The sequence below is a fragment of the Psittacula echo genome, assembly GCF_963264785.1.
Source record: "Psittacula echo genome assembly, chromosome: 4".
Lineage (NCBI taxonomy): Eukaryota > Metazoa > Chordata > Aves > Psittaciformes > Psittacidae > Psittacula > Psittacula echo.
Window position 1 is genome coordinate 1,884,700 of NC_137738.1, and position 26,358 is coordinate 1,911,057.

General features: G+C 45.6%; 1 protein-coding gene across 16 annotated transcripts in view; it reads right to left on the reverse strand.

Annotated features, from left to right (window-relative positions):
• Window positions 1-405: 405 nt before the first annotated feature.
• Window positions 406-26,358, reverse strand: part of RD3 (RD3 regulator of GUCY2D) — a 71,763-nt gene continuing 45,810 nt past the window's right edge. For 14 of the 16 annotated variants that reach the window (XM_080616805.1, XM_080616807.1, XM_080616809.1 and 11 more), the window contains 2 exons: window positions 16,590-16,897; window positions 406-9,119 (listed from right to left, as the gene is read on the reverse strand). In XM_080616805.1, coding sequence (XP_080472931.1) covers window positions 8,822-9,119; window positions 16,590-16,897 — 606 coding nt within the window. In that variant the 3' untranslated portion in view covers window positions 406-8,821. The remainder of the gene's footprint in view (window positions 9,120-16,589; window positions 16,898-26,358) is intronic. The other 2 variants (XR_013956719.1, XM_080616804.1) reach the window with 2 other exon arrangements.

The window sequence follows — 26,358 nt, forward strand, 5'->3', positions numbered from 1 at the left end:
GACTAATCTTTTCCTGTTCAGTTTTGACATGTTGGATGTGCTTTGATGCTTTAATGTATTTCTATGCATTTACTTCTGAGCTACCATTTCTTTTAGAAAGCCAAGCTGCTTAAGCTCTGTGGCAGTGATTAGGTTTTATTCTCTCCCACCCAGTCAGTTACAAGTGCTGTCTGGAACTTCCCGGCAGTTGCTGCCTTTATAAAGCTTCTTTCCTTTCCTATCCATCTCCATGTAGATTTTCAGGTTGATGAAGAGTTCATGTTGCATCCTTCCCTCCCCGTCTTTCCCAAGCACTGAGATCACGTGCATCTTCTTGGGACTGAGTATCTTTGAGGCTGCTGTTTGGAGCTGGCCAACAGATTCCAGTCTCCCTATAGTGAGCACAGGCCCATAGAGCCAGAATAATTGTCCATGCCAGAAAGAAGTTCATTTTGTTCACCTTTTTGCTAAGGCATAGCTTCCTAATACTTCTTCAGATTACTGCTGTGGCAGCTGAACCAAAGGCTGAACCAGACATGAAGGTTATGACAGTAAGGGGAGAGGTGGAGAGGAACATGATGAAATACAGATGAGGAGATTTGCATGAGGGAGCTGCGAAGTGGCGTGGGATGTCAGCCTGATACGCAAATGGCTGATGGAGAACCTTGCTCTCAGGTCTCTGAATAGTGCATTTTGTGGGGGAAGATGAAGGCTGGAGCAATAGAATAGAAAAGGTTGAGGAAGGGATGGAGGGAGTCTGCTGCTGTCAGAAGCCATGGAGTAGGGCAAAGGGCAGGTGATAAGGAAGGGGCTGCAGAAGCCTACCTGGCTGGATAAGTTGAGATTCTTGCTAAAATGCTGAAGAGAAGAAATCTTTTAGGTGTGAAACCCACTTTTGTGTGTATGTGACAGGCTTCCCTATCACACCCGCTTTCTGTGTCCCTGCACCATTTTGGGAATCATACAGAACTCAACTGAGCTTCTTTTAACAACAGAAATTCCACAAACAGGAGTCTCTGGGGTGGGAAGGAGGAGAGGGATACGTTCTCTGAGCTGCTGCTCCCGTGCCCATCATCCGTGGCACCATTCTTCCCACGTATTCCACCCCATTTGCGTGACAAGCAGCAGAATCGGTAAGACATGATCCCTTGGGATTTGTGCCAGTTGCTCTTTAGGCCCTTGCTACCACGCTGGTCCTGCCTCCCACTTGTGTGCTGTACTTAGGCAGGCAGAAATGTAGCATAAAGGACTGTGTGGTTTTCACTGGTCCTGTGATTGAGATTGCTCATTTGGACCTCCTGGATCTAGTAAGTGTCACGAAGCAGGAAAGGAATTTTCTCTGCAATTGATACAAGTGGTACCTGAAAGTTACCAGAAGAGGATGGAGCACAGTTAGAGAAGTTTCTTTTCTTATGCAGGGAAAATGGGCAAAAACCCCAGACGTGAAGGAATGGTTGATGCAAGTAATTACATGATTCAGCCAATTCTCATGGGCAGTTCTTTATTACTCATTTCCTTTACGATTCGCCTGAACTTGACTCCTTTGCCTGTGCAGAAATGTATATTAATATCAAGATGGGAAAATAAGCATAAATACTTGGAAGTACTTGCCTCCGCTGAACCAAGATGCTGAACCTGCAGTGCTGAGCAGGGCCTGCGATTCTGATCCCTGTTCAAGAGTGTTCTGCTGCTGTGCATTTGATGTCCTTGTATGTTTCATGCTGCAGGAATATGTGAGCTTCCAAGTCCTCCTCTGCAGCGGGGAGAACTGAGTGAGGTCTTGGTTCAGGGGAAGAGCAGAGGTCAGAGAGGCTGAAGTCACTTGCCCCGGGTTTCACCTGCTGAACCTGCGCTGTTGAGGTGCGGGTGGGGGCCTTGACCACTGGATGGAGCTCTGATCCCCTTTGTAGGACGCGGTAAATGCGCGGGTATTCCTGCTCTGTGCCGTGCGTATTTAGGAACAAGTTTCCAACGTTCTTCTTGCTCAGCTCTCAAGGGTGGGAGCTCCAGTGTCATTTGGGCACTCCATGAAATGGCTGGGTTTGAGTGGTAGTGGGTTCTTCTGAAGGATGTGAGGTCCTGGGTGTATTGGAAAGTCTTCCAGTCTGCAATCTGGTTATAGTTGACGCTATAAGGTGATAAGCTTTCAAAGAACTGCTTCTTAAAGTCATTGGCAATAGTCTTTGGCAGCCTTCTAGTTCCATCTCTGGACAGAATGGATCACCACAATCACTAGCCAGTGTGGAGATGATGGTTTATTTGGCTGGTGACAACAGGTATTCTTTTTCCTGCCTGTTAAATTTCAGTCTTACGTTGTCATTCACGAGGCATATGAAGCACCCAGTGTTTTCTGAGGGAAGGAAGCGTGTTTTGAGCCTTTCCAAGCAGTGTGAAGAACATCATTAATATCCAGTCTGATGAGTGACCATTGACCACAGAGGCACAATGTTTAAGCTGTGCTCAGTTGGCTTTCCACACGGGAGCTGTTCCATGGGTGACAGTGGTGTGAGAGAAAGGGAGCATCTGTGAGGAATCTGTATTTGTTAGAAAGCTGCTCACTGATTCCTGGCTAATGGGTGCTGGGAATTCTGCCAGCAGGAGGCATTGCTGTCCAGCTGGACCGTCATGGAAATGCAGTTCTTTTTTAACCTTTGGACACTGGCTTTGCAGTTTCTTATTCTGAAACCTATAATTAGCCTGCAAAGATCTAATTATGTGTTTTTATGGGGAACATTTATTAATGCTGCCCTATGAATTTAATCCAGGCTTTGTTAATTCCTTGCTCTTGGCTGTGCTGTGGACAGACAATAGTCTCTCCTGCTGGTGCTTGTGTGCCAAAGGCAAAAGGAAGCCTTTAACCTCTAAGTAGCTGAATGCAACAGGAGCAAGTTGCTGAGACCCAGTAGGACCTGGAAGGACCAGCGGTTCTTGCACCATCCCTCCCTGGGGCTGCTGAGTTCTTAAGAAGCTGCACCCTGCTCTTCTCCATCTCTTAAGCACCAGTGCCAGAATATAGAAAAGATAGCCGTACCTGAGGAGTATTTCACTGTCACTGCTTCATACCACATCTGGTTATTTAAAGAAGTCTTCAGAGTAAACTTAAGGGCAGTCTGTTGCCTTGGGCAACCTGACACTGCAGAGAATGGGGTTGGAAAAGGCACTGCACATGGACTGTGACCTGGTAAAGGCCTCCAAGAATATAGCGTTGTGATCACTAACCATGTGTAACAGTAATTATGTTCTGAGAGTAGGTACTCTGATGTAGAAACCACCCATGCTCTCTCCCACGCTTCTGCAGTACCTGTAGTGGGTCAGACTGGATTGCTTTGGTAGACATAAAATGTAATTGTGACTAAAACATGGAGGTGAGATGCTATAATCTGGTTATCTAGCCAAGATCCTGAGAGTTCATGAAGTATACAGTATACACAGATAATTCTAAGTCACCACATAATCCACTGTGCTTCTTGTAGCCCTTTTCCTCATCTTTCTATGATGTTTATTAAGATCTCATCCTGCTAAGATTTTTCCCTTAGTTTGAGAGTATCTTTGTGTAGCAACTGCACAGGAAACACGTGGTAGTCACTGGGAGATGTGAGCCCGAGACCCAGCTCTCAGGGCCAGCACCAGATCTTTCTGATGTGAGCCAGCTTGAAACATGGCTTGTGTGGGGACAAGACACACAGGGAACAGGAGGCCCTTGTGCTGACAGCCCACAGCACGGGCGGCAGTATCAGGGAAAGGCAGGCGCCAAGATCATGATGTCTCTGCCCTGCGCAGGCCTAATAACTCTTCCTTTATTGCAGGGTGCAACCAAAAAGGCTTTGACTCATGCACTCCAGTGCTTCTCAGGATGCTTTTTGGGCTGAACTAAAATGCAGTGTGCCTTTATCAGGGAGGGGTAGCAGGAATATCAGAATAGCCATCGAGTCAAGGCTTAGCCATCTATGGTTTTCCTCCTGGGACAGGCCTGCAGCAAAGTTTTGGGAAGTAGTGTAAGCAACAACACAGAGATCTGGTTGTCCACAGCTTCTGGTAAGGAGTGGCTTAAGTCCTGTGCTGTAGGTTGCATCCTGACCACAGTGATTTACTAACCCTCTGAACTCAACAGAGTCTTCTTTCCAAACCTCTCATCTGTCTGACCTGCACAATGTGCTGAGCAAAGCAATCCATTACTCCAGCAACACTTTGTGTGGGGGAAAAAATACTTCCTCTTGTTTAGCGTATGCGTGCTTTGCATGTTTGATGCTTAGCAGGGAGCCACCTGGGGCCATTGCTAATATTAAGGTGTTCTAATACCCAGCATCAGGTACAGAATCAACAGGAGTGACTCGAAAGTCACTTAGAGCTTCTCATTTCATGGTAATAGTGGTTAATGTAAGATGTGCTTGGAAGCGTGTTGGTGAAGACCGATGCAAGGTTGTATCTGTGAACAACTTAGCTTCAGGGAATTTCAGACCTTTGCAGTTGTTTAATCATGATTATTTCTCATCTTAAATCTTGGGATCTGTTGGCAGGGGCAGCAAGACAGAAGGTAAGTGGCTGCATCTGTAGCCTGTAGAGAGAGGATGGGGTTTTTTGTTTAGTTCAAGTGTCTTTACTGTCCTTCCTTTCCTCCTTTGCTACACGCACAGTGCACAACAGTAGGGCAGTGGAACAGTTGTGTTGGACTAGATGCGGACGGATTATATCTCAAATTCTTAATTAAAAACAAGTCCGAAACCGTGGTTTCTATTTCACAGCTTTGCTTTAATTCTCTGAGGTTCCATGATGAAATGTATAAACAGTGCAATCTCAGCAGACAGGTATTGCCCGTGACACTCCAGTTCTCCATGGCATCACAGCTCTCTGAACTACATGTGATACGGGTGAGGAACCTCACCTCCTGCACACCTTTGTCACAGCCTCTGGGTCAGGCTTGTCCACAGAAGCCACAGAAGCAGGGGTGCAGTCTCTCTCAGGTGAGTAGTGACTCTTAGGAGCCTTAGCCCCTTGAAGCTGAGCACTACAGCTGAGCTGCTATGGACTTGTTAGTAAGTCTAGGATGGCTTCTTTCCTGGGTCTAACAATGTCCTTTGGATAGTGTAATGCTTCAGCAGTTGGGCTGATACTGAAATCCTTACTCAGTTTTGAGAGAACAGACTGAGGATTTAGAGTCATAGAATAGTTAGGGTTGGAAAGGACCTTAAGATCATCTCGTTCCAACAATCATTCTTGTTCAGTTCACTTGTTACAGATGTTGTGCTGCTATTTCACTTCTCATTCTTTTTAAAGAGTTAGGATGCTGGACTCGAGCTCAGGAGGGGCTCAGAACTGATCACAGAGTCTCATCAGAGCTGTGTAGAAATGTTTTGGGCTTTAGGTTTCTTTTCCTACACTAGCAAGTAGTGCAGCCCAGGAGGAGCTGGACAGTTGTCAATGAGGGTTTCTTTCAGACCAGCATTAGTCCAGCTCTGTGGCTTGTGAGCCAGCTGCAATGGATCATTTGGGTTAGCTTCATCCAAAAGCAATCTTGTTTTCCTGATGTGTCCACTCAGTGCCATGGGCCGTAGCACAGTAGGTGGGGACAATCAGGAGTTGCATGCTCCTGTTTGAACTAAAATGCTAATTTAGCCACACAAAGACAAGGCAAACATGAATTGATAGCTGTTGCTGCCTGCTGTGACCAAGGGATCATCTATGGTTCAGTCTATAGCGTTTCTAAGAAGAAGGAGCACCACAAGCCCACTGCAGTAGTCGTGCATCCTAACCCCCTCCCCAGCTCTGCTTCACACCTCCTGGTGCACATGCAGCGCAGAAAGTCACTCAGTCTCCAAGCAGTGAGCTTACAGGCAAACACGGCACTACTTCTGTACCTTTAAGAGTACTAGATAGCATGTAGTGAGAACAGAAACCTCATGGTTTGGTATCTGAATATCCTTTTATCATCAGATGTTACTGTGAAGCCAGTGTAACTTGCAGAAGAGAGGTACAGGGAGAATGATGCTGTGTAAAAGCTTGGATTACATTTTATTGAGGAAATAGAAATGATGGGTATGTTGAGGCAGAACAGCTGGCCTCTCACACCCATGGCTTTGACCAAAGGTCAGAGTTGTCTCCCTTTGCTGGCTGTTAAAGGACAATGGTACCTGCTGGCTGGAGGTGGTTAATGAAGGACACAGTATGATCTCAGGCTGCTGTGATAGTGTGAACACACTTCAGGTGATTTTCCTTGGCTTTGTACATTGGTGAAGGGAAGTCAGTTACTCCTGATTCCCCTTAAGAAAGAGTAAGCATGTTACAGACACTGTACTGTAACAAAGAGCTCTGTGTCAGTGTGTCAGAATGTCCTGTCTCTCCCAGCAGTCCATCAAATATTGCATCAATACTGAAGGTGTCAAAAGCGAGCGCAAATAAAATTACTACAGAGCTGTAGCCTGAAACTCATTAACTCAGCCTTTGGTACCACACCAGTGGCTTGCAAATATATATACACATATATATGTATGTATATATGTGTGTGTATATATATATAAATTACTAACCTTTTCCCAAGCAAGAATTCTTCTGCAAATTGTGGCAATCTCTTGCTAGAGATCCCCCATCTTTTAGACAACTAAGGCTATGCTAAGTATGTCAAGCCTTTGTTTTGACTTCATACACACAACCACATTACTACACAAGGACATACAGCTGAAAACCACCAAGCCGATTGTCAGAAGGCTTTAAACTCTCCCTCACTGATCTAGAGGTGAAATAGCCCATCCCAAACTGGATGCTGTATTTGGAAGCCCTGAGGTTTTGATTTAAAGTGAGCTTCTGCTTTCTGTCCCCAGGAGGGTTGCTGACAGCAGTGTTTAACCAAGGGACTAGAAACTACAGCCTGGTGCTAGTAAGAAATCCTTGTCTTCAATTTTAGATATCCCAGAGGGGAGAGAGTAGGAGCAAAAATCCCACAGTCTTGGAGATTGCTTAAGGGTTTTTTCTTGATCTTGGTTTTTATGCTGCCCTCCCCATCTCTAGAGGAAAGTGCACATTTCTAGTACTGGAATTCTTCCCAGAGTTGGCACAGCTTCAGAGGGTTTTATCTTGGCTGTAGTACCCACACGCTTCTGCAAAGATCCCCAGGGAACAGAGTTGGAAACAGACAGAAGAACAAGAAAGCTCCAAGGTCCTCCAGGAGGCTCTACCCCACTGGAATGATTCTCTAGAAGCCAGTCATACAGAGAAATCCCTATCTTCCTTCCCCATCTCCCGCTCATCACCATGAAGCATCCCAGCCCTTGGCTTCTCTACAGGACCCATGACTTTCACTGTGTCCTATTCTCTTTGCTGGTGAGAGCTCTCCGTACATGTGCTGAGTTAGGGCCCTAGTAGCTTTTCTTCAGCTGCATTTTCCTGTATCTGCAAGGTCCCAGCAGAATGACACTGGCCTACAAGCACTAAAGCTTCCCAGAATGGTTGGTGTTGGAAGGGCCCTCTGGAGATCACCCAGTTCAACCCCTGCGAAGGCAGGGCCACCCAGAGCAGGGCACACAGGAATGTGTCCAGGCAGGTTTGGGATGGCTCCAGAGAGGGAGACTCCCTTGGGCACAACCCCCCTGGGCAGCCTGTGCCAGGGCTCTGCCACCCTCACGTAAAGAAGTTCTTCCTCGTGTTGAGGTGACGCTTGGTGTGGTTCAGTTTATGGCCATTGCTCCTTGTCCTGTTACTGGGCACCACTGAAAAGAGTCTGGCACCATCCTCCTGGCACCACCTTTGAGATACTGACCTGCATTGATGAGATCTCCTCTTTTCTAGGTTCTTTGGTAATAGTATCAACCCACTGGCCAACAGTCTGTGATTCTGAAAAGCTCTTTTCTGAGCACCCGTGAGGGAAGACAGAGAACAAACCTTCATCTACCAGAGTCCTTCAGTCACTCACAGCAAAAGGTTGTTAAAATGATCTCAACTATTTCAGCTGTACAAAGAGCCTCTGTACATGGATGCTACACTTTAGTACTCTTTCAGGCTTAGCCATAAACATTAATCTCAGCCCACTGCCTTATTACTGGGATGTGGCATGGAGCACTTACCTCAGCAACACAGAACACTGAGGACCAAGAACAGCATTTGACACAGCGCTGATGTATCCGCCTGTATATCTACACAGCAGGTTGTTACCTTTCTATCTACTCTGCAGGTGCGAGGTTCAGGGGGTTCTGCCTGCACAAAAGAGAAAATACCCAAGAAACCTGAGCATGCATAAACTCGTTGCTGTGGAATAATATTGGTCTTTCATCTAAAAAGCTTGGGGTCTGTTTCTACTCAGGTTGGATTGTGAGTTGTCAGCAAAAAGCTGATCAAGAGCAGTGCTGAGGTTGCCTGTGAAGTTTCCTGTAGCACTGGGGAAGGCTATTAGTTGGAAAGGGAAGTTCAGTTCCAAATCAGATAGTAGCTTTAACTCACAGGCCTGATCCTGCAAGCCTTACTCATGTAAGTGGCTGTCTTGCTTTCAGCAAGATTGGTCCAGCCAGCAGCTCTCACTAGCTTGTGCCAAAAGCTTTTCTAGATAACTACATCCAGGCTGGGGGGGAAAGGGAGAAGACAGAAGTCACAAAATAACTCATTTTCCACAAGAAATCAGCTATAAAAACAGGATAGTCAGTGAGCCTTGCCCTTAAGGTTCCTGATTAGCTACTAAATTAAAGGAAAGGCTAGCATGTTTGGTCATGAATTGTGTCACACACCGCGGGCATCAGCAGTAGTTACTACGGACACAGCTTCCGAGAGAAGAGACAGGCAGGGAGAAGGAACAAACAGGAGAGCTAGAAAAGAGTTAACTGGGATTGTGAAAGATCTAAAAACCTTATTCAAGATAGAGTCAGTAATCCTTGGCATTCCGAAACTCTGGCATGCTCCAAACCCTCCTGGTGGGCTGGGTGCCCCGTTCCACATCCTCAGAGATGGTCTTGATGTCACTGATGAACGGGGAAATCCTGGACCGGGATTTAAATGTTGTTAAGGAGAGGCTGGTTTTGTTCTTTGTGTTCCATTGCCTGGCAAGTTTCTTGGCCTCTTCCTCTTCTTTGATCTTCTCAGCAGCTTCCTGCAGGGCAGAGCGGAAGAGCCGGGATACTTCCTGCACTTCTGGTTCATATTCAGCAATGAGTTGCCGGAATCTGCAAGCAGAGTCAAGGCAGAGCTTTGATTAAAACCATCAAATGACAGATTGCTGCCAAGTCACTGTACAAGGCTTGGAACTTGCACTGTTCTGCAGAATGGGACTCCCTGGAACTGAAGGGAACAACAGGGAGGGGCCATGAAGATCTGCTCAAGGTCTCTAAAATCACAGAGAATGTAAGGAAGCAATGAATCACTGTTTCTCATAAGTAAGAGAAATAATAGGGAGCAGCAAACAAAGCTAGAAGGTGGCAAGTTCGAAACAGAAGGAAGTGCTCTTTTCACATAACACCTATTAAATCAGAACTCAGTACTATCAATAGCTTAAGAAACAAAGTGATTAAGCAAGTTTGTGGAAAATGTCCCCATTACTGCTGATTAAATGTGATTATCCAAATGCAAATCCTTGCTCAAGTCACCCCTGAACTGCTGCTTACCAGAAGCTAGGATAAACCAGGGAAAGTCGCACTAGACTTCCCTTGTTTCCAATTCTCATTCGCCAGTGGCCATGAGACAAACAAAATTCCTGTAAATCTCTTCTCTGTTATATATTTGGTTGTCTCCCAATATTCAGTGAAGTGACATTTCATCTTCCTATGGATTTCTGCAAGAGAATGGACCAGCTCAGCTTGACTGGCAACATGATGCTCTATCTAAGTAGACAAGTGTGAATTACTCCAGTGCTTTCTCAGGAAAGAGCTCAAAATGTTTGTTATTAAGCTAGGTTAATGCCAGGGAAGTGAAGAATTCCCACTGTTTATTTTGCAGGTGAGGAAGGGGAGATGCAGAGCAGGATAGTGTTCTTGAAGTCACTGAGTGGGTTGCTGGCTGGGCCAAGAGGAGAACATACCATTGCTGACACCTTGTTGGGTACTGAGGTCCTCAGCCTGGAGAGTGTGGGATCCACCCCCACTGGTCATATAGATATTCTAGTTGTTCCATAGTAGTATGCATGTATGACAGATGGTAATATGGCTACGCCTGTAATAATCAGTTTTTAACATAAAAGTTGTATCTACAAGTAGACACAGCTGAAATACTACTTTGCTAAAGTACAGGTATTTGTACTTAATGGAAGCTAAATGGGCTGTAAGCATTTTCGTATCTTTTCTCCAACAGAACTGAATGAGGATGGAGAACAGTAGGATTGCATTTAAATAAGCCTAATAAAACAAAAGCTCATAGAACAAGATCTTGCCTATTGGTTTCTTTAAAAGCCTTAGGAATGTAACAAGGAGTTTAGTGCATTATGGAACTGCACTGCTTAATGGTGTATCAAAGGATACCCAAGATAATAAGGACAAAAGAAAACCAGAGATAAACCAAAAAGCCTCTTTGTACATTTATGCCTTTTGACTCTTCCTGTGGAGCCCTGGTATTGGACATACATCTTAACAGCATGCTGCATCTCGAGTGTTTCAGTGTGCTTCTCTCACAGCACATGTTGGCAGCTACATGTACAGCAGTGGGGACACCACTACTGCACGCTGATGGAAATCTGTTCCAGCAGAAGCTTCAGGCCCTTGCAGGGTTGAGCTAAAGAAGTTTGAGACAAATCCCACCAAGGTCACCAAGATGTTCCTTAACCATTTCAGTTGTTGAATTCCTAACCCACCTGCTCCAAAAAAAACCAAGCCTAAATGTGGAACATTAGAGTGCAAACAGCCTCTGAGGCACTGTAGTTCACATTGGTATAGAAGTACTTACACGATACTGCTAAAGCAAGTTGTGCAGAGCCAGTAAGAGCAAGAGACTTGGTCTTGCTGAGTGTTACCACATAACAACACTAAGAGGGATTTGCTGTACATGGCAAACATCCTTTCTGCTTTCTAAGGAGGCACTTCAGTTGTGTTTTCAAAGAGATAAAAACACAGTTTCCACAATAAATACACTTCTCCCTTTATTCTATACAGAAGCACAGACAGACGAGTCCATTGAAACCCAGGTCTTCACAACATTATAATTCTACCGAGAAAAGCACCTTCAAAGGGGTTTACTGCAGAGGTGAACTGAATGAGTCATTCCATTATTTTATCTTCATGTGTATTTTAAAGAGAGCTGCTGTCATGTTGTATCTATATCAGTACGTCCTCTTTTTTTGTATTGGCAGTTGTGCACCCAGGAGGCCTCATCGCTGCCTCCAGTTTTAGAGGCTGTGTGACATGCTGCTGGACTGTGACTCCAGAGCAGGTAGCACCATGTGTCAGACTATTACTGGACCACTGAGTGGCTCTGGGAACAAGAGGGAAAATAAGTGGTACGATGGCAAATCTATCCTCTGAGCACAGAGCTCTAATGCTAATGCCCTGTGTTGCTAATAATACTCCCAATCAAACTAGCTGAAATAGTTCTCTAAAATCAGCTTTCCACCTTTGTAGCTCTCTTCCTGTTTGCACTCTCCTTAGCTAAGGCAGCAAGAATTGGTTTTGCTGCTAAGATTTACCACTGGCTTTTCAGGACCAACACAAGAACTACTTCAGATGGATTTGAGCAGGTCTAAGGGACAAAGAGGTGATCCAACAGACTGTCTGTCAGTCACCTGAATAAAAGCCACACTCATCCAGATAGAGAAGGGAAAGGGAGCCCTTTCCTCCCGCCCAACAGGATGAACTAACTTCACCCCTTTATTAATGCCCACCTAACTTCAGTACGAGCATGTTTGTGTAAGGAGCAGCCCCTGCATTAAGTCCAATAGGTGTGCATGCCACAGTTATTTCTCAGCAGAAAAGATGGACAGGTTCTGAGGGGGTGAGGTCTAGCTAAACCAGTCCATGTGTCAGGAAATAGCTTGCTGTAGCCACCTACGCAGCACTGAAGCCATCCTCCTCAGTTACCAACGAAAACCAGTTGCTGTACTGGATGATCAAGCAATCTGCTCTCTGCACAAAGCACGCAACAGACAAAAACAGTAAAACCACTGGAATCAAGGAATATGGGCTTGTATCCTGGGAAACAAACTCCATGCAAAGCTGCTCAGTGGAATTAGGCAGAAAAAATGGCACAAGGCTCACCTATCTTCTAGCACAGGTTAACACCCTTACACTTTTGCATGGAATAGTTCCAGACTAGGCAACTCCACATCCACATCCAGAAATCCCTCAACATGGCTTCCTTATTCATCAGTAAAGTATACCTATCTTGTGATGATACTACTGGTAGCCAATCCCTAATACAGTATGCAAGTCTCACAGTCTTAGACATGACCATCAACAAAACTCACCTTGAACCAGCAAAGCAGCCTGGAGAGCATGTATACACACACAGAGGGATGAGCACATTCCCCACTCCAGCCTGTGTTTTAATCACAGTTCAAACAAATTTGTTTTCTTTACACTGTGAGCCTTATACAGCCAGTAGAACTGAGGAATCTGACAGCACCTGGCTCATACTGGCACTGCTTTTGTAAAGCACTGTCACCTGCCCATGTTATTCTGTAGGTCCCCAGTTCAGTAGGTTTCCTAAGTACAGCCTGAACTTTAAAGACCTCTTAAATCCAATGGAAGTCGATGAACTTAAACAGTGTGCTTATAGTTCAGTGTACTCCTGAGTGCCTGTCTGAACTGGGAGCTCTAAGTAGATTTAGTCACTCAAAGAAAACATGGGCTGCTTAGAGCTTATAATTAGCTGCTGACTCCTGAATCTATATTTTGAGCAGGGATTCTGGCTATATTGTAAAGTTATGCAGAGCTTTGCTAGAGAAGGCTACTTGACTCCCAAAGGACCATGGCATTCACTAACTCGTATCACCACAAACTTTAGCTCATGATAGTGAATAAATCCATGTCTGGTTTTAGGCATTTGTCTTACATTCAAGCATAGGAAGTCCAGCTATACACAGTCCTTAGGAAATTACACTCCTTGGCCTGCAGTATTAATAACAGATCACCAAAATGCAGGTTTACATTTTCATATTAGGCTTTTACTGTTTCACTTTTGCTGAAACTGAAAGAAATGAAACAGCTCTGATGAGAGCTTAAGCTGAGTAAGGATGGCAAAACCCTAGCATTCTGTATTAGCAAGCTACTAGTCTACTTATTCAGTTTAACCGTGGCAAGTCCCAAGGGCCTCACCAAAAATCACCGCCACTTCCTTCAAATGGCTCCAGGATTTCATTTGAAATCTAGTCTGTGATCTCCAACCCAGTAACCTAAAGCTAAGTTACACCTGAATGCAATAGCTTCATTTGTATGAGGTGAATCAGTCTCCAGGTAGCTGCTGGTATTTGCAGTGCACTTGAACCCTTCCAGGGTTTCAAGTGACTCAAAGAGAAGTTTCTATTGACCTGAAATACAAACCCAGGCAAATTGGATCTGAAGGGAAGATCCTTCCCATTTCAGAAGTGCTCCTTTCCAGCCTTGTCCACATCTAAAGGAACAAACTTAAAGAAACTCTGCTTCTCAGCAGATGTGACTGTAGCCACAGAAAAGGACAATTTGGATACGCATTTAGAAGACCTTTGGAGAATAAAGTCACATCTCTGACAACTCAGACCAAAATGTTTTGTTCTGGTTTTGACTCTGAACTCCGAAGCTCCCAAAGAAGGAGACTTTGTGTGACACAAACGAAACAAACTCTGCAGCCTTACAAGGTGTATGCCATTTGTGTGATTAAGTATTACATGCATGTCGAGTACATCAGAAAGGACTTCACCTCTTAAGATGTCCAAGCTGGAAGGCAAAGGATCCAGCTTAGTATTTCAACCAGAACCAAAGGCTTCAGTAAGGTACATGCTCTGCATTTGAATTTCCAAATGTAAATTTGTAGATCTTTAAGTGGAAGATTTTTCTTACAGTTGCTACATATTAGAAAGTCACAGAGGATTCAAGAGGAAACACCAGCAGTGCAATAATCTGATGATTAAAGTTCTACACTGCAAATGTGGCCATTTCAGGTGAATTCCTATTATACTGCTCTTGGGCAGTTTTGGGGAAGTTACTAAAATCTCCATGCTATCTCACTGACTGAGAGGAGAATTTATCCAGTTCTGGCTGCCTTTTAGTTAGATTGCACACTCCTGCTTTCTGCTGTGCATTTTCAGCTCCTAGCATGGCCAACCCCATCCTTTTTAATTGTTTCCACAACAGCAATGAAGATTTCTGAACCACAGGGCTCTGGGTGAGAAGGTAGAAAAGAAGAAGGGTCGACTGCTCACATTTCCAACACAAGGTGAAAGGTTTATCGAGTACAACTAGTCCATACTAGTTTAAGACAAGCAAAATACAGTTTTCTCCAGTAGAGCTCTAGTTCAGATGTAGAACTCTGCCTCAGGGTGCCACAAATGCTAACATTTACATGTGTTCAAAACCAAGAAAAGCAAAACCCCACGACCTAAGCAACCTACTGAAAGAAAAAGCCACGGAGGGCGATTATGAACAGAAGGGCCACTTCTGGCTCCAGAAGTCTCCAAGGCCCAGTAAGTTGGAGGCTAAATACAAGATACTATAATTGCCCACACTGTTGTATTTGCTTGCCCTGTTCTTTTCCTTTTTCCTTACGCTGATGCTACTGGCACTACCTCACAAACAGACTGCACATCAGATCAAACAGACCTGTTCTGCTGTTATTGTGGCTATGGCATTCCCTTCTCAATGAGGGAATTGAACCAACAAACGTTATGCAAGTCTCATTTATTTAATATGGCTCTGCTAACCATAGTATGGAACAAACAAAACCATGCCACTTCTTGACTCATCCTGTAATACAATTTATGATAGCCTATAATAGCAATTTCTAAGAAGATTTTAGGAGGATGGTTTTATCCTTTTTCAATCATGCCCACATAGAGCCCACCAATGTTGTTGAGTATGTTTCTCTACCGCCAGCAGCATGCTGAATCCTGAACAAGCACTAGAAGCAGCACTGAAAACACACATCTTTACATGAACAAAGCAGGAGCAAGTTGTAGATGGCTCAGCTTAGTACTCTTTTCTGAAGCAGCTGATGAAACCTCCCAGCTCCAGCAGCTGAAGCCTGCTCTCATGGAAATAACCTGTTTTCCAGACAGCCCTTGCTCTGTGGCCCTGGGGAGGGTGAAAATAACTCTGAACCCCAAGGGCTTTGAAGTGGCTTGTTTACAGCATAGCTTGGAGTTACACAAATATAAGGCAGGTGCTGTTTCCAGCAAACTTCCACTGGGGAGAACCTGGCCACTCAATGAGCCCAGATTTCCGATTCTGCCACAATGATAGCCTTTGCAAGAGCCAAAGCCCTGTGCCAGCTTGCCTCCAAGGTTCAGCCCCAGGGCAGATGAGGGCTAGAGAGGCGAGGCAAGACAAAGCACCAGCTCTTTCCAGCCCTCTTTCAGTTGTAATTCAGGAGATGTAGATTCATTTGTTCAAGATAAAAACAGGTGCCATCACATGCAGTGAGTGACTGCAGGGTGTTGGGAATCCCTTTGTATATGGCCTGCCAGGACCATTTTGTTTTTAATCCCAGCTGAAGAATATGTTAGAAGAGGGGAAGTGGATTATACAGCCCCATTTCACATCTTGGCTTTGGCTAAGGTGGACTGCGCTGTGCTCAGTGAGATTTAACTTAGAACACTTCCCCCAGAGGAAGCGAGTCACCTCCTTTCCCCCAGCTTGGGTGCTAGAGCAGGCTTAGATCTATTTCTAAAGACATTTTCACTGAAGGTTACTCAGCTGGCCAGCAGCAAACCCAGATCTAGAGCTTGAAAGGCTCAACAGCAAGTCCAAAAGGCTGTATCTGTACGTACAGCAGAAGGCAGAAGTACCATGTAGCTGTTCCAGCCAACAGCATGCCCCACCTGCCTTCTACTCCATGTGAAGGGTGTGGAGGGAGGGAGAAGCATGCAATCCCTTCTTTCTCTGGGAATACCTGGCTCACAGGCTAAAAACCACAATAGCACCTTTCGGCTAGTCTGGACACTGGGGACAAATGCCTCAATAGACCTGCTGGACAGCTTAAACCAAGGAAGGAAGGCTCCAATGAGAGTGGATAAACACCAAAGCAGGTTGTTCAGAGGCTGTGGAATCTCCACCCTCAGAGATATTCAGCAATAGACAGCACAAGGCCCGGAGTAACCTGATCTAACTTTGAAGTTGGCCCTACTTTGAGTAGGAGGTTGAAGCATGTATCTCCAGAAGTCCCTTTAAACCTCAGTTATTCTATGGATTCTAAAGACTGAAGCAGAAGCCATCACAATGCTGGAATGGTAACTGTTCATCAGCAAGACAAAGCTTCTCTGGCTGCTCAGGAGCATAAAGTACTCAAGCCAGTCTGAGGGGGCAATGGCATTTAGTAACTTTATGGAGGAAACGATACCACATTAAACTATCTTACAGCATTAGATTTCTCTACTTCCACAGAGACCCTGTCCCAGCATGACTTACAATACAAGATACCAAGTTTTGGTTTTGTTGGTTCAACCCACTCTCCCTCCCTGCTCATGTCTCAGAAAGAGGAGAGGGGGAAAGGAAAGGTCTGTATCAGCACATCTTTTACTGTACCTGAGTATGACAGGCCCACAGTAGGAAGGGTGGATTTTGGTACACATATCCTCCAGCTGCAGGCGCTCTCCTGGGCTGATATCATAGCTCTGCTTTGGATAGCTGACCAGCCAGCCGTAGTCCACCCCAGTCTTGATCTTGCGATACTCATTCTCTCGCTCTCGCTGCTTCTTCTCTGCCTGCTTGGTCTGCCAGCTCAGCTCCATCATGAGAGTCTCCACCACCATTTCCGTGGGGCTCTTCTGGGAAATGCGGCTTGGGGGCTCATTCCACCGGAACCAGGAGGCCAGTGACATAGTGCTCTGTGTCTTCATGGGGAGGGGGTAGAGGGTAGGGAAAGAGAGAAAAAGAACACTGCCATCATCCACCAACCATAGCCAAGAACATTCTCGCCTGCATGTCTCCCTGAGTGTGTTTACCTAAATCTGCTACTGGATTAGCCAGTTAGGACTAACGGGTGCTGAGCACCTTGAGAAATCTCATCCATAGTGGCCAACCTGTGCAGAGGGTGAGGCAAAGGGGGAAGAGACAGTTCCCTTGAACTGCCCATCACCGCGTCATTGAAGTGACAGTCACAGTTCTATGTCTGGAGTTAAGGAATAAGGATACCTTGCTCCCTCCCAGTCAGGCTGGGAAGCATTCTGCTGCCCACACAGAAGAGCTGGAGCTAAGGTTTGCCTGTCTGAATCCTTATGGGAAGGCATGACCTTGCAGCGGCCCTATATGAAAAACTCAACAGTCCTTCCCATGGGCTGCAGTTCTCAAACTGCTCCAGCCTGAGTGCCTTCCATGGGGTGCATCCTTCAGGATCAGGCTGATCCAGCCTGAGTCCCCTGCAGGGTCACAGCTCCTGCAGCAAACCTGCTCCAGTGCAGGCTTCCCATGGGGTCACAGCTTCCTTTGGGCATTCCCCTGCTCTGGCATAGGGTCTTTCATGGGCTGCAGGTGGAAATCTGCTCCCCTATTAACCTCCATGGGCTGTGGGGCACGGCTGCCTCCCCATAGGCTGCACCATGGGCTGCAATGGAGTCTCTGCCCTGGAGCACCTCCTGCCTTCTTCTTCACTGACTCTGGTGCCTGCAGAGCTGTTTCTCTCCCATGTTCTCACTCCTCTCTCTGGCTGCAGCTTCTCACAGGAGCCACCCCTGTAGCCTCCCCGCTACCAAAACCTTGCCACACAAGCCCAGTCTACCCAGGTTGGTTTGTTGCTGCTGAGCGGTAGAGCTCACCTGTACTTAGATAGTAGTGGCAGAAGCAATAGGTACAGTAACTACAAGGCCAGGCAGAGCTTTACTCATTATTTAGCAAATGTGCTGTTGCAAGCAGGAAAGGCTGCAGCATCTTCTAGAAATTGAAGTTGAATTATTAGCCATGCTAGAAGAGCATTACCACCAGTGTCAAGGGAACTGAGGCTGGGCTGACAGGGAAGGAGCCGCATATTAAGGTTTAAATTGTTATTACTTCTAAGTGAGAGGTTTCTGCTGCTGGAACACTGAGAAGGCAGAACAAACTGCACCAATCAGCTCAGCAAAAGATGGATTTAACTCTCCACCTGGCCAGTCCCTTCTTGGAGTCACTTCAAGAGGACAATGCATGGAACAAAGTTATTAACTATTGTATTTGTATTCAAACACAATGGAATCCAAAGCAGGCTCTAGGGACGTGAGCAGGAGCAAAACAGCATCTGTTTCTTCACACAGCACACTTACGTGCCTTGTTGCTCCCTTCCTTTAGCCCCCAGGGAGAAGGGGTGGCACAAATAAGCATTGCAGCTGGGATTACCAAAAAGCTACTCTTGGCAGCAGCCCAATCAGGACATGGAGTTAACACGAAGGTAATGACTGAAGAGCCTCATTCTGCAGGGCCAGAGCAAATCCTCAGTATTGAGACACAGGCACAAAGAGAGACATGAAAGGGAGAAAAAGAGGCTTTTGATTTAAGCTGCTGTATTGGGGCCTAGAGCCTTTAGTGACAATGCAGATCACCAAAAGCTCATAACTACTCAGTACTCCCACTGTTGCTGAGAGCCATAAGCTTCCAGACTCCCTAGAACAGCAATGGTCAATAGGATTCTGCCTTCAGTGCCTGGAAAACCATCACCATCTGCACCAGGTGAGAAGGACACTTCAGTTGCTTTCATGCCTTTATCCCTTGCCATAATGTAGCCTTGTTCTCTTTCAAAGATATACTGCGATGTTATGTAAATATGTCACACCATTTCAGTATGGAAAATGCTCCAGACCCATGGACAGTCTGTACAGTGTCCAGGTGTGAAATTATCTCACGGTGTAATGCTTAATCTTTTCTAGAACCAGCAAGTTTTCCAAACTGCACCAAAGGACTCGTTTCTCTAGCCCTCTATCCTACCTCTCCCAGCAAGCAACACCAGTTTCTTCAGGAGCGACAGCTTCCACAGGACACAGATCGAGCTAGATAGATGTGCAAGGCCACAGGCACTCTTCTGAAACTGTACAAACATTAACACCTTTGCTGCTTTACAGTGCTTACATGTGAGAGATTGCTGAGTGATTGCTGCTCTTGCCCTGGAGTATCATCTATGACTATCCTTATGATAGCAGCCATAGTCAGCAGCTGCTGGAAGTAATCTTGCCCCTCTCTCATTTCTGTGCTCAGCAGGAGGAGGAGCAGCAGCAGCAGGTCCTTTCATTTGCTTTCATGGCCAGGGTGAATCCAGCTAACAGCTCTCAAAGCAGCACACAGTGCTCTGCCTGCCTGCTGCTGAAATACCTGCCCAAGACACGTGAATGAGCTCAGGTTGATGTGCTGAAAGCTTCAACTCCATAATCCTACCATCCTCACATGTACCTGGATCCTGCTACATGGTACCCTCCATTCACCATTACACGCTATTTAGGATGAAGATCCTTAAAACTTAAGGCCCATTCCTTCATCCTACCACTTACATATCACATAGGTAAGCCCTACTAGCAAAAGTGAGCAGCATAACAGACCACAAGCGGTTGTAATTGATTTGAAAGTCTCCTGTTTCTTTTCAGCTTATGTGAGAGCAGGTTTTCATAAGCTTTTACAGATACCTGACCAATTCATGTATCATTATTATTTCCATTTGTGCCTTCCTCTGATGAAGATGAGCATGCCCTTCTCTATTTTACCAGCAAAGGGTTAGCTTGCTTTACGCTTATTCTGGCTATGACCTGATCTCACATTTGTGTAACTCTGCTGACTTCAGTGTGTCAGGGGTAAATCAGTGTAACTGTGAAGCTGATGAATGCCCTTCCGGCTATTCCAAGCTCACCAGCTCTTTTGTTCATTAGAAAAGGAGCATGAGGGGAATTTAGTGGTCAGAACTGGAAAAGAGAGCAAGGAGACCTGGGCTCTAATTTGACCTGCCCTGGCTTTCACATGGTCCTCAGCTCTTCTTACTGCCTTTATGTTTTATGTCACAGGTCTCCCCCAAAGGAAGTAGTTCTGCAGGAGGAGAACCCTTTTACCTAGCACTGGTACTGCAGAGAACAATCAGCTAGGAAAGTGTTTTGGATAACTTTGTCTGAGCAAGGCTGCTGAATCTGAGCTCTGCTCTGTCCCAGAGCTTTCATAAGGCACTGGTAAAAGGCAGTTTTGCTTTTCATATGGGAACACAGACACCACTGACTCTGGAGCTTCCACTTGTCTCCCATACATCACTTGAAAAATCTGCTTCCACGAGAGAAGAGTACAAAGTAAGAAAAGCACCTTACCTGCAGTGGAAATGGCCGGTTCTCAAATTAAAACAAATCCTATGCAAGCATTTCATGCTCACTGGCGGCTTGTGCTGGCTGCTCCTAAGGGAGTCTTGTTTGTATGAGATTGTTTCCTTTCCCATCTCTCATCCATCATCTCCTCCTTTTGAGAGCTGGAAACTGGCCATCTCTATTTAGCAGGCTTGACAAGCCACCACTCTTCCCACTACTGGTCTTTGCAGCCTGCAGAAGATCCTATGGGCTCCATTAATTGTGGCTGCTGTTTTTAATTGAAAGCTCACATGCAAGCTAATCATTAAATGGCTCAGAATGGCTTTCCTAGTAGGAAAGGCTCAAAGCATGGTTGGCAGGATGTGGGCAACTGAAAGCAGGCAAAAGTTTCAGCCTGGCATTCTTACAGGGGAAAAGGACAAATTCACACTCTGCAAGCATTCACTTTACAATTATTGAAAGAAAGACATTGCCCCATCTGAATACAGACCTTTATGTTGCACAGTGAGCCCATTTTCTGATTCCTTGTAAGAGGCTATCCTGGGAGCTGACAGAATCCAGATGAGGAACTACTCTGGTGTTACCCAACAAAATCTCAGAGCGGTTTACACACACATTCCACTCCAGAAACTGAATCTTGAAACTGGTTTCAAGACATTTACCTCACCCTACACCTTCATCTACAAGATAAACCTTCTCCTCACTCCATTGACTGCAAGTGTGACCAACCACCTCACAGCTTTTTAAGCACACATTTAACTCAGCTGTGTTGAAGTCTGGAGTACCTCACTTCCTCTCACACAGCTTTGGAGGGCTTCCTTCAGTTTTTAGTGACTGCCAATAAGTCCCTCTAGACTTTTGCATGTGAAAGGTTCCTGTTAGCTTTAGTTCTAAAGAAGCTTTTTGCCTTTCTCCAAATCTCATTTCTGTTCTCCATGTTGTCAGCAATTCCTCAGTTTTCCTCCTCACGTACTTTACAACTCTTTCCATTCTCTTCTAGTGGCAGGTTCTGTACAATTTCATCTTGTCTCCTACTTTTTCACCTTCTCTCGTATTTCCCCGTATGATTTCCATTTCTTGCTCCACAGAATGCACCAAAGAATCAGAATAAGTATCAGAGTTCACATGTCTTGTTTTTCACCTGCCTAGGACAGGATTTCAGCCTTTCCTAGCTCTTCTACTAACAAAGACAGTATGTCTCTGTAGGTTGCTCTTTGGATGTTCTTTGGCCAGCTGCGGGCTGTTCATATAACCTGACAGACATCAGTCTTCTTCAGGCTTTTGCAGTGTGGCTCACCACTTGCTAGGCTGCTTTCTGGTAAACCCTAAGTTAAGCAGCAGGACCCTTTTGCTTTGTAGAAGATGAATATCTAATCCAAATGATAAACAGCCTAATCCCAAATCCAGTGATGTCAATGGAAATGTTGTCACTCAGCTGGCTATGGACAGAGTCCCAAGAAATCCACTGTCACCCGGGCAAAGCATACCAACAAACTACTGGGCTGAGGAGCTGGGAAATGCCTTCCCTCCCTTCTTACGGGTGGTAGTTCCTTATTGCCAGGGATCAGAGAGACAGAACTGCTTTTTCCACACACACCAGATGAGAAGGTAACAAACAAGGAAGGTTATTTCTAAGAGAAGTGGGACAGGCTCCATCCCCAAATTGTGTTCATAACTATACTTATTAAAAGAGACATGCAGTCACAGGGAAAACAGAGGCTATCAAATTGAAGAGCATATTAAACATTTTTCCTTCTTCTTTTTCTTCTTTCATTAACCAGAAAAATTCAGCATCCTTTGGATAGCAAAGGATATCCAGTATCTCCCTAGACTGCACCTCATAGGTAGATTAAAGCCAGTTTGGCTACTCCCATCCCTGAATTGTGTGTGTGCTCACTGGTGCAACATTTAACCGGCTTCTCCCGCAGACTTTGTAGCCACGGCTATTCTGCTTGCTGTACCTACATGGAGTGGCACTGAGTAGCAACAGCAGCACACGTCAACCCCAAATTCAGTTTCTTCTGTAATAAAGATATTTTGATTCTGTTCTGAGCAAAGAATCTTAGCAAATTCTAATTCAAGAAACTGCTGCCAACCCTTTCTCAGTTTTATTAATATAGTCCATCATAGCTTTGTAAAAGGATCTCTGTTCTCCACTGCTTTTTTGAAGAGTTCTTTATCTTTATTCTCTCCATACAGAAGTTTTTACCTTACTAGAGTCCAAAGAACCCTACTTCCTATCAGTCTGGAATCTCCATTCTTATTTAGTGACATGGAAGGCCATGGTGTTTACACATTGCCACACGACTGTAATCTTACTGGAAATTATTATAACCTCAGCCAGAGAACCCACATCTGTCTCCCAAAGTTGCTACGAGGCAATTAATGCTGAAAAAGCAGTAGCTAGAGCTTTTCAATCAAGAAACTTAGAAGCAATGCATATATAATGATGCTAATACAGCAGCAGTCCTCATGCTGACCTGCAGAATGCAGAGAGAACTGCTGGGGACACTCAGAAGTGTGCTTACAGACCACAGCAGAGAACCTGTTTTGCTTTATGAGTGTACCCATTCTCTTGCTGTGATGGGGACAAGCTATTTCTGGACCAAAACAAAAAAATCACAGTTAAAGAGCATTGAAGGACATGACCCTGATACAAGCAGCAAGGAGTTCTGAATAACAGAAGTACAGGGGATCGAGCCAACGTTTTAAATGGAACATTATTTACTGTCAAGTCTTCCTGGCTGCAGGTGTTGAGGACAGCAAAAACAGCCTCACAGCAGCGTCTAGGAGTGAGCTGACGTGACAGGGCACTGTGGCACTCAGCAGGCCACAGCGTGCCAGGTAATGCCTGTCTGCCCCTAGCAGGGCAGTGCTCATGATCTGACCAGCCTGCTGCAGGCTGACAGCTCCTGCTGCTGCCTAAGTCTGCTTCTGAATGACAAGTGCTCTCAAAAACGTGTGAGAGCCATGCTGCCATTCAGCATACAGTCTAATCTCTGCATTAGTGGGTTTTTTCTCCAGCAGACTGCATTCTCTGAGTTACAGAAATGGGCTGGGGCTTTGTCTGGTGTAATTGCCAAGGACAGTTACAAGTCACTTAAGCCATTTGTGAATGTGCATGGCTAAAAGTCACTGCTAGCTAGTGTAACAGGACAGTCAGAGTGTACTACAAGGTGCTGCAACACAAAAGAGAAACCATTTCTACGAGGGAAAGCTTGAAAGCCCTTCTATGGTACACATGGGTATGTCACTTTTTCTACAGCTAGTAGCCCTCAAAAGATTTTTTGTAATGCAACTGTTTAAAATGGAGAACACACACAAAAATACTGCTCTCACCTCCCCAGCATCTGTTTAAATTGTAATATATCCTTAGAGCTTCAATCTTTCAGAAAACAAGTCTCTCTGGTGCATTTTACATCTGCACTTTGATTGTAAGAGGGGTAAAGAAGTGGGAATTCAGCATGAACTGGGCTCCAAGCTCCTGTTTGAATGAGAAAGGTATTTTTCAGTCGCTAGCCAAAATACGAGAAAAAAACGTAGCTGATCTAACAGGTACCACTTCATGATCTACCATACAGCTGCACTAATATAAACCAGATTTGCCTCACCAAACTAAATAAAAGAGCTCTGCTGATTAACTGCAGACGAAAATCCAGTCCACAAAGCTTAAAGAAAAAGAGATGGAAGAGCCTGGAGCTCTACTGATGACTGGGACTCTGTACAGAAGATAATCTTTGTGTTATCTGCAGAAGCAAAAGGGTGGGTGTTACTCAAATCTGCTTATGAAGCAGAGTAGCATTTTACAGTTTGTCTACTTATGAGAGCAAATGAGTTCCATCTGCTGAGAAACAGGACTATTTTCATGCCAAATTCTCACTCATGCTCTAAACAGTATTTTCTAATAGCAACCATAAAAACACTCTATGAAATATAACCTACACTGGATTGTTACCTACACCTGCTGAAGGGAGGAAGTTAGAACACACTGATCTGCTCTGTTTGCCTGCCTTGTTATTAAAACTCCTACATTTTGCTCAGCTCTTGCTGTGCTGGATCAAACACACCTTCAATTCTGTATCTTTCTTTGATCCCTGCAGACTACAAAGCCAGGTTTCCAGTCAGGACAGAGAGACCTAAAATATTCTTCACCATTCATTCAGCCATAGAAATGAGAGTTCAGAAGGTAGCACAGATAAATAGGTTTCCTGTTACTAAAACTATTTAAACCATAGGAAAAAAAAAGTAAATAAATAAATAAACCCCTGTATTCCTGTATAAAGCAATAGCAGCAATAGCATCCAATGGAAGGCTCCATAAAAGGCATTCAAAATTAAAACTCAGAGAGATCCCCAGCTCCTCTTTCTCTTATTCTACTGTCACTGTAGCTATACAGTGTTATTAAAAGAGCAGTCATTAGAGTTTCTAATACTGTCATTCACTGCAGATACTTATACCTACAGGATTACTTAAAGTAAGAGCTTGAAAACTCAGACCCAAAAGCCTATTTCACCTGTTGTCAGATCCACTGAAGTTTTGGGGGTTTTATTCATATGTAGTGGCATAGACCAGACAAAGTGCTGTGAAAATGGGTGTGCATTTGCCACCCAGACTGAGGACTGATTCTTCCGTGAAAGCAGGAGTAACTCACAGCATTGTAAGGTTACAATGCATTTTAATGGATGCCCGTACATTTCTGTTCAGCACTGAAGCTTGGTTACGGTATCTATCAGAAAGAGTGTTGACCAGAGGTCCCCAAAGTCTCACTGTGTCTCAATTCACTGCAAAGCTATTAGCGTGAGTTTTCCCTGTACTGGAGAACACTAGGACCAGTGTTAAAGTTTGGTAACAGGAGTTACTTAAAAATACACATCGCTTTAAAATTAGCACCCAAAAGAAGAATGCCAAGTTACAACTTGAGCCTCTCTTTGTAGGGATCACATACAGCACAGGGAGCAACAGGCAGAGCTCTGGGAAAGCTCACCCTTTTCTTGTATGAACCACCTACGACCCATCCACAGAGAAGCATAAGCATAAGCTGTCTTGAAACAGATTGTAACTAGTGTGTTAGCACTAAGTGATGTACAGTGTGTAGTGGGTTCTCAGTTACACTGCCATCACTCCACAGCTATCTGGCTGGCCTTAGCGGCTGGGGTTACAAAACACTGGGGTTCCACATAGAAGACACTTAGTAGGGCAGGTATTAAATCTGAGAGATCTTAAACGCGAGTGGGATAAGCTTAAAGCAGCATAAACCACGCTTTCCTCCTCGGCTGCCTACTCTTTATGTAACCGGTCACCCGGTGCTTAGCCATGCAGGCAGCCATGCCCGAGCCCAGCCTGGGATTAGAGCTGGAGCACCCCAGCCCCTTCCCTGCCCACCCATCCCGCCTCACCTCGGGCAGCGGTGCTCCTGTGAGGGCAGAGGGAGCCAGGCTCAGCGAAGAAAAGAGGACAGGGCTTGAAGTGAAGCCCTCTAGAGTGGCACCGAGAGCTTAAATCCACACTGGGGTAGGGATTAGCCCTGGTGACGAGGGATAACAGCTGTGTTTACAGCAGTGCTTTGGAGCTATTAGGGCTTGGTGCGGTACCTCTACAAGATACCCGCCAAAACCAATGCGCTTCGGGACTCGGGCAGAGCTCGGTGCCTGTTTCAAAGTCCCTCCAAACCCTGAGAACTTTGTGGGGTTTCTATGGGCAGCTCAGCCGCTTCTGTGAAGAAACGGGCGGCATTCACACAACAATCCGCACTTTATGAAGCTGCCGGGGCTCGATCCCTCAGCCGCCCCCCCCACCACCACAGCGCCTCATGGCTCCAGGGCGTGCAGAAGCCGCACGGCTCGGGCAGCGATACCGGCAGACGCGGGCACTCAGCGCTCCACTCCGCTCGGCACCACCTCCGTCCCGCCGGGCACCCACCCCGCCCGCCTCCAGCAGCGTCCCTTCCTCCTTACCGCGGTCAACCCGCTCCCGTCCCGCCGCCGACGCCGGGGCAGCACGGCCTCAACGCCGCCCCTCCGCCGAAGTTGAGCGGAGCCGCCACAGGCTCCAGGCGG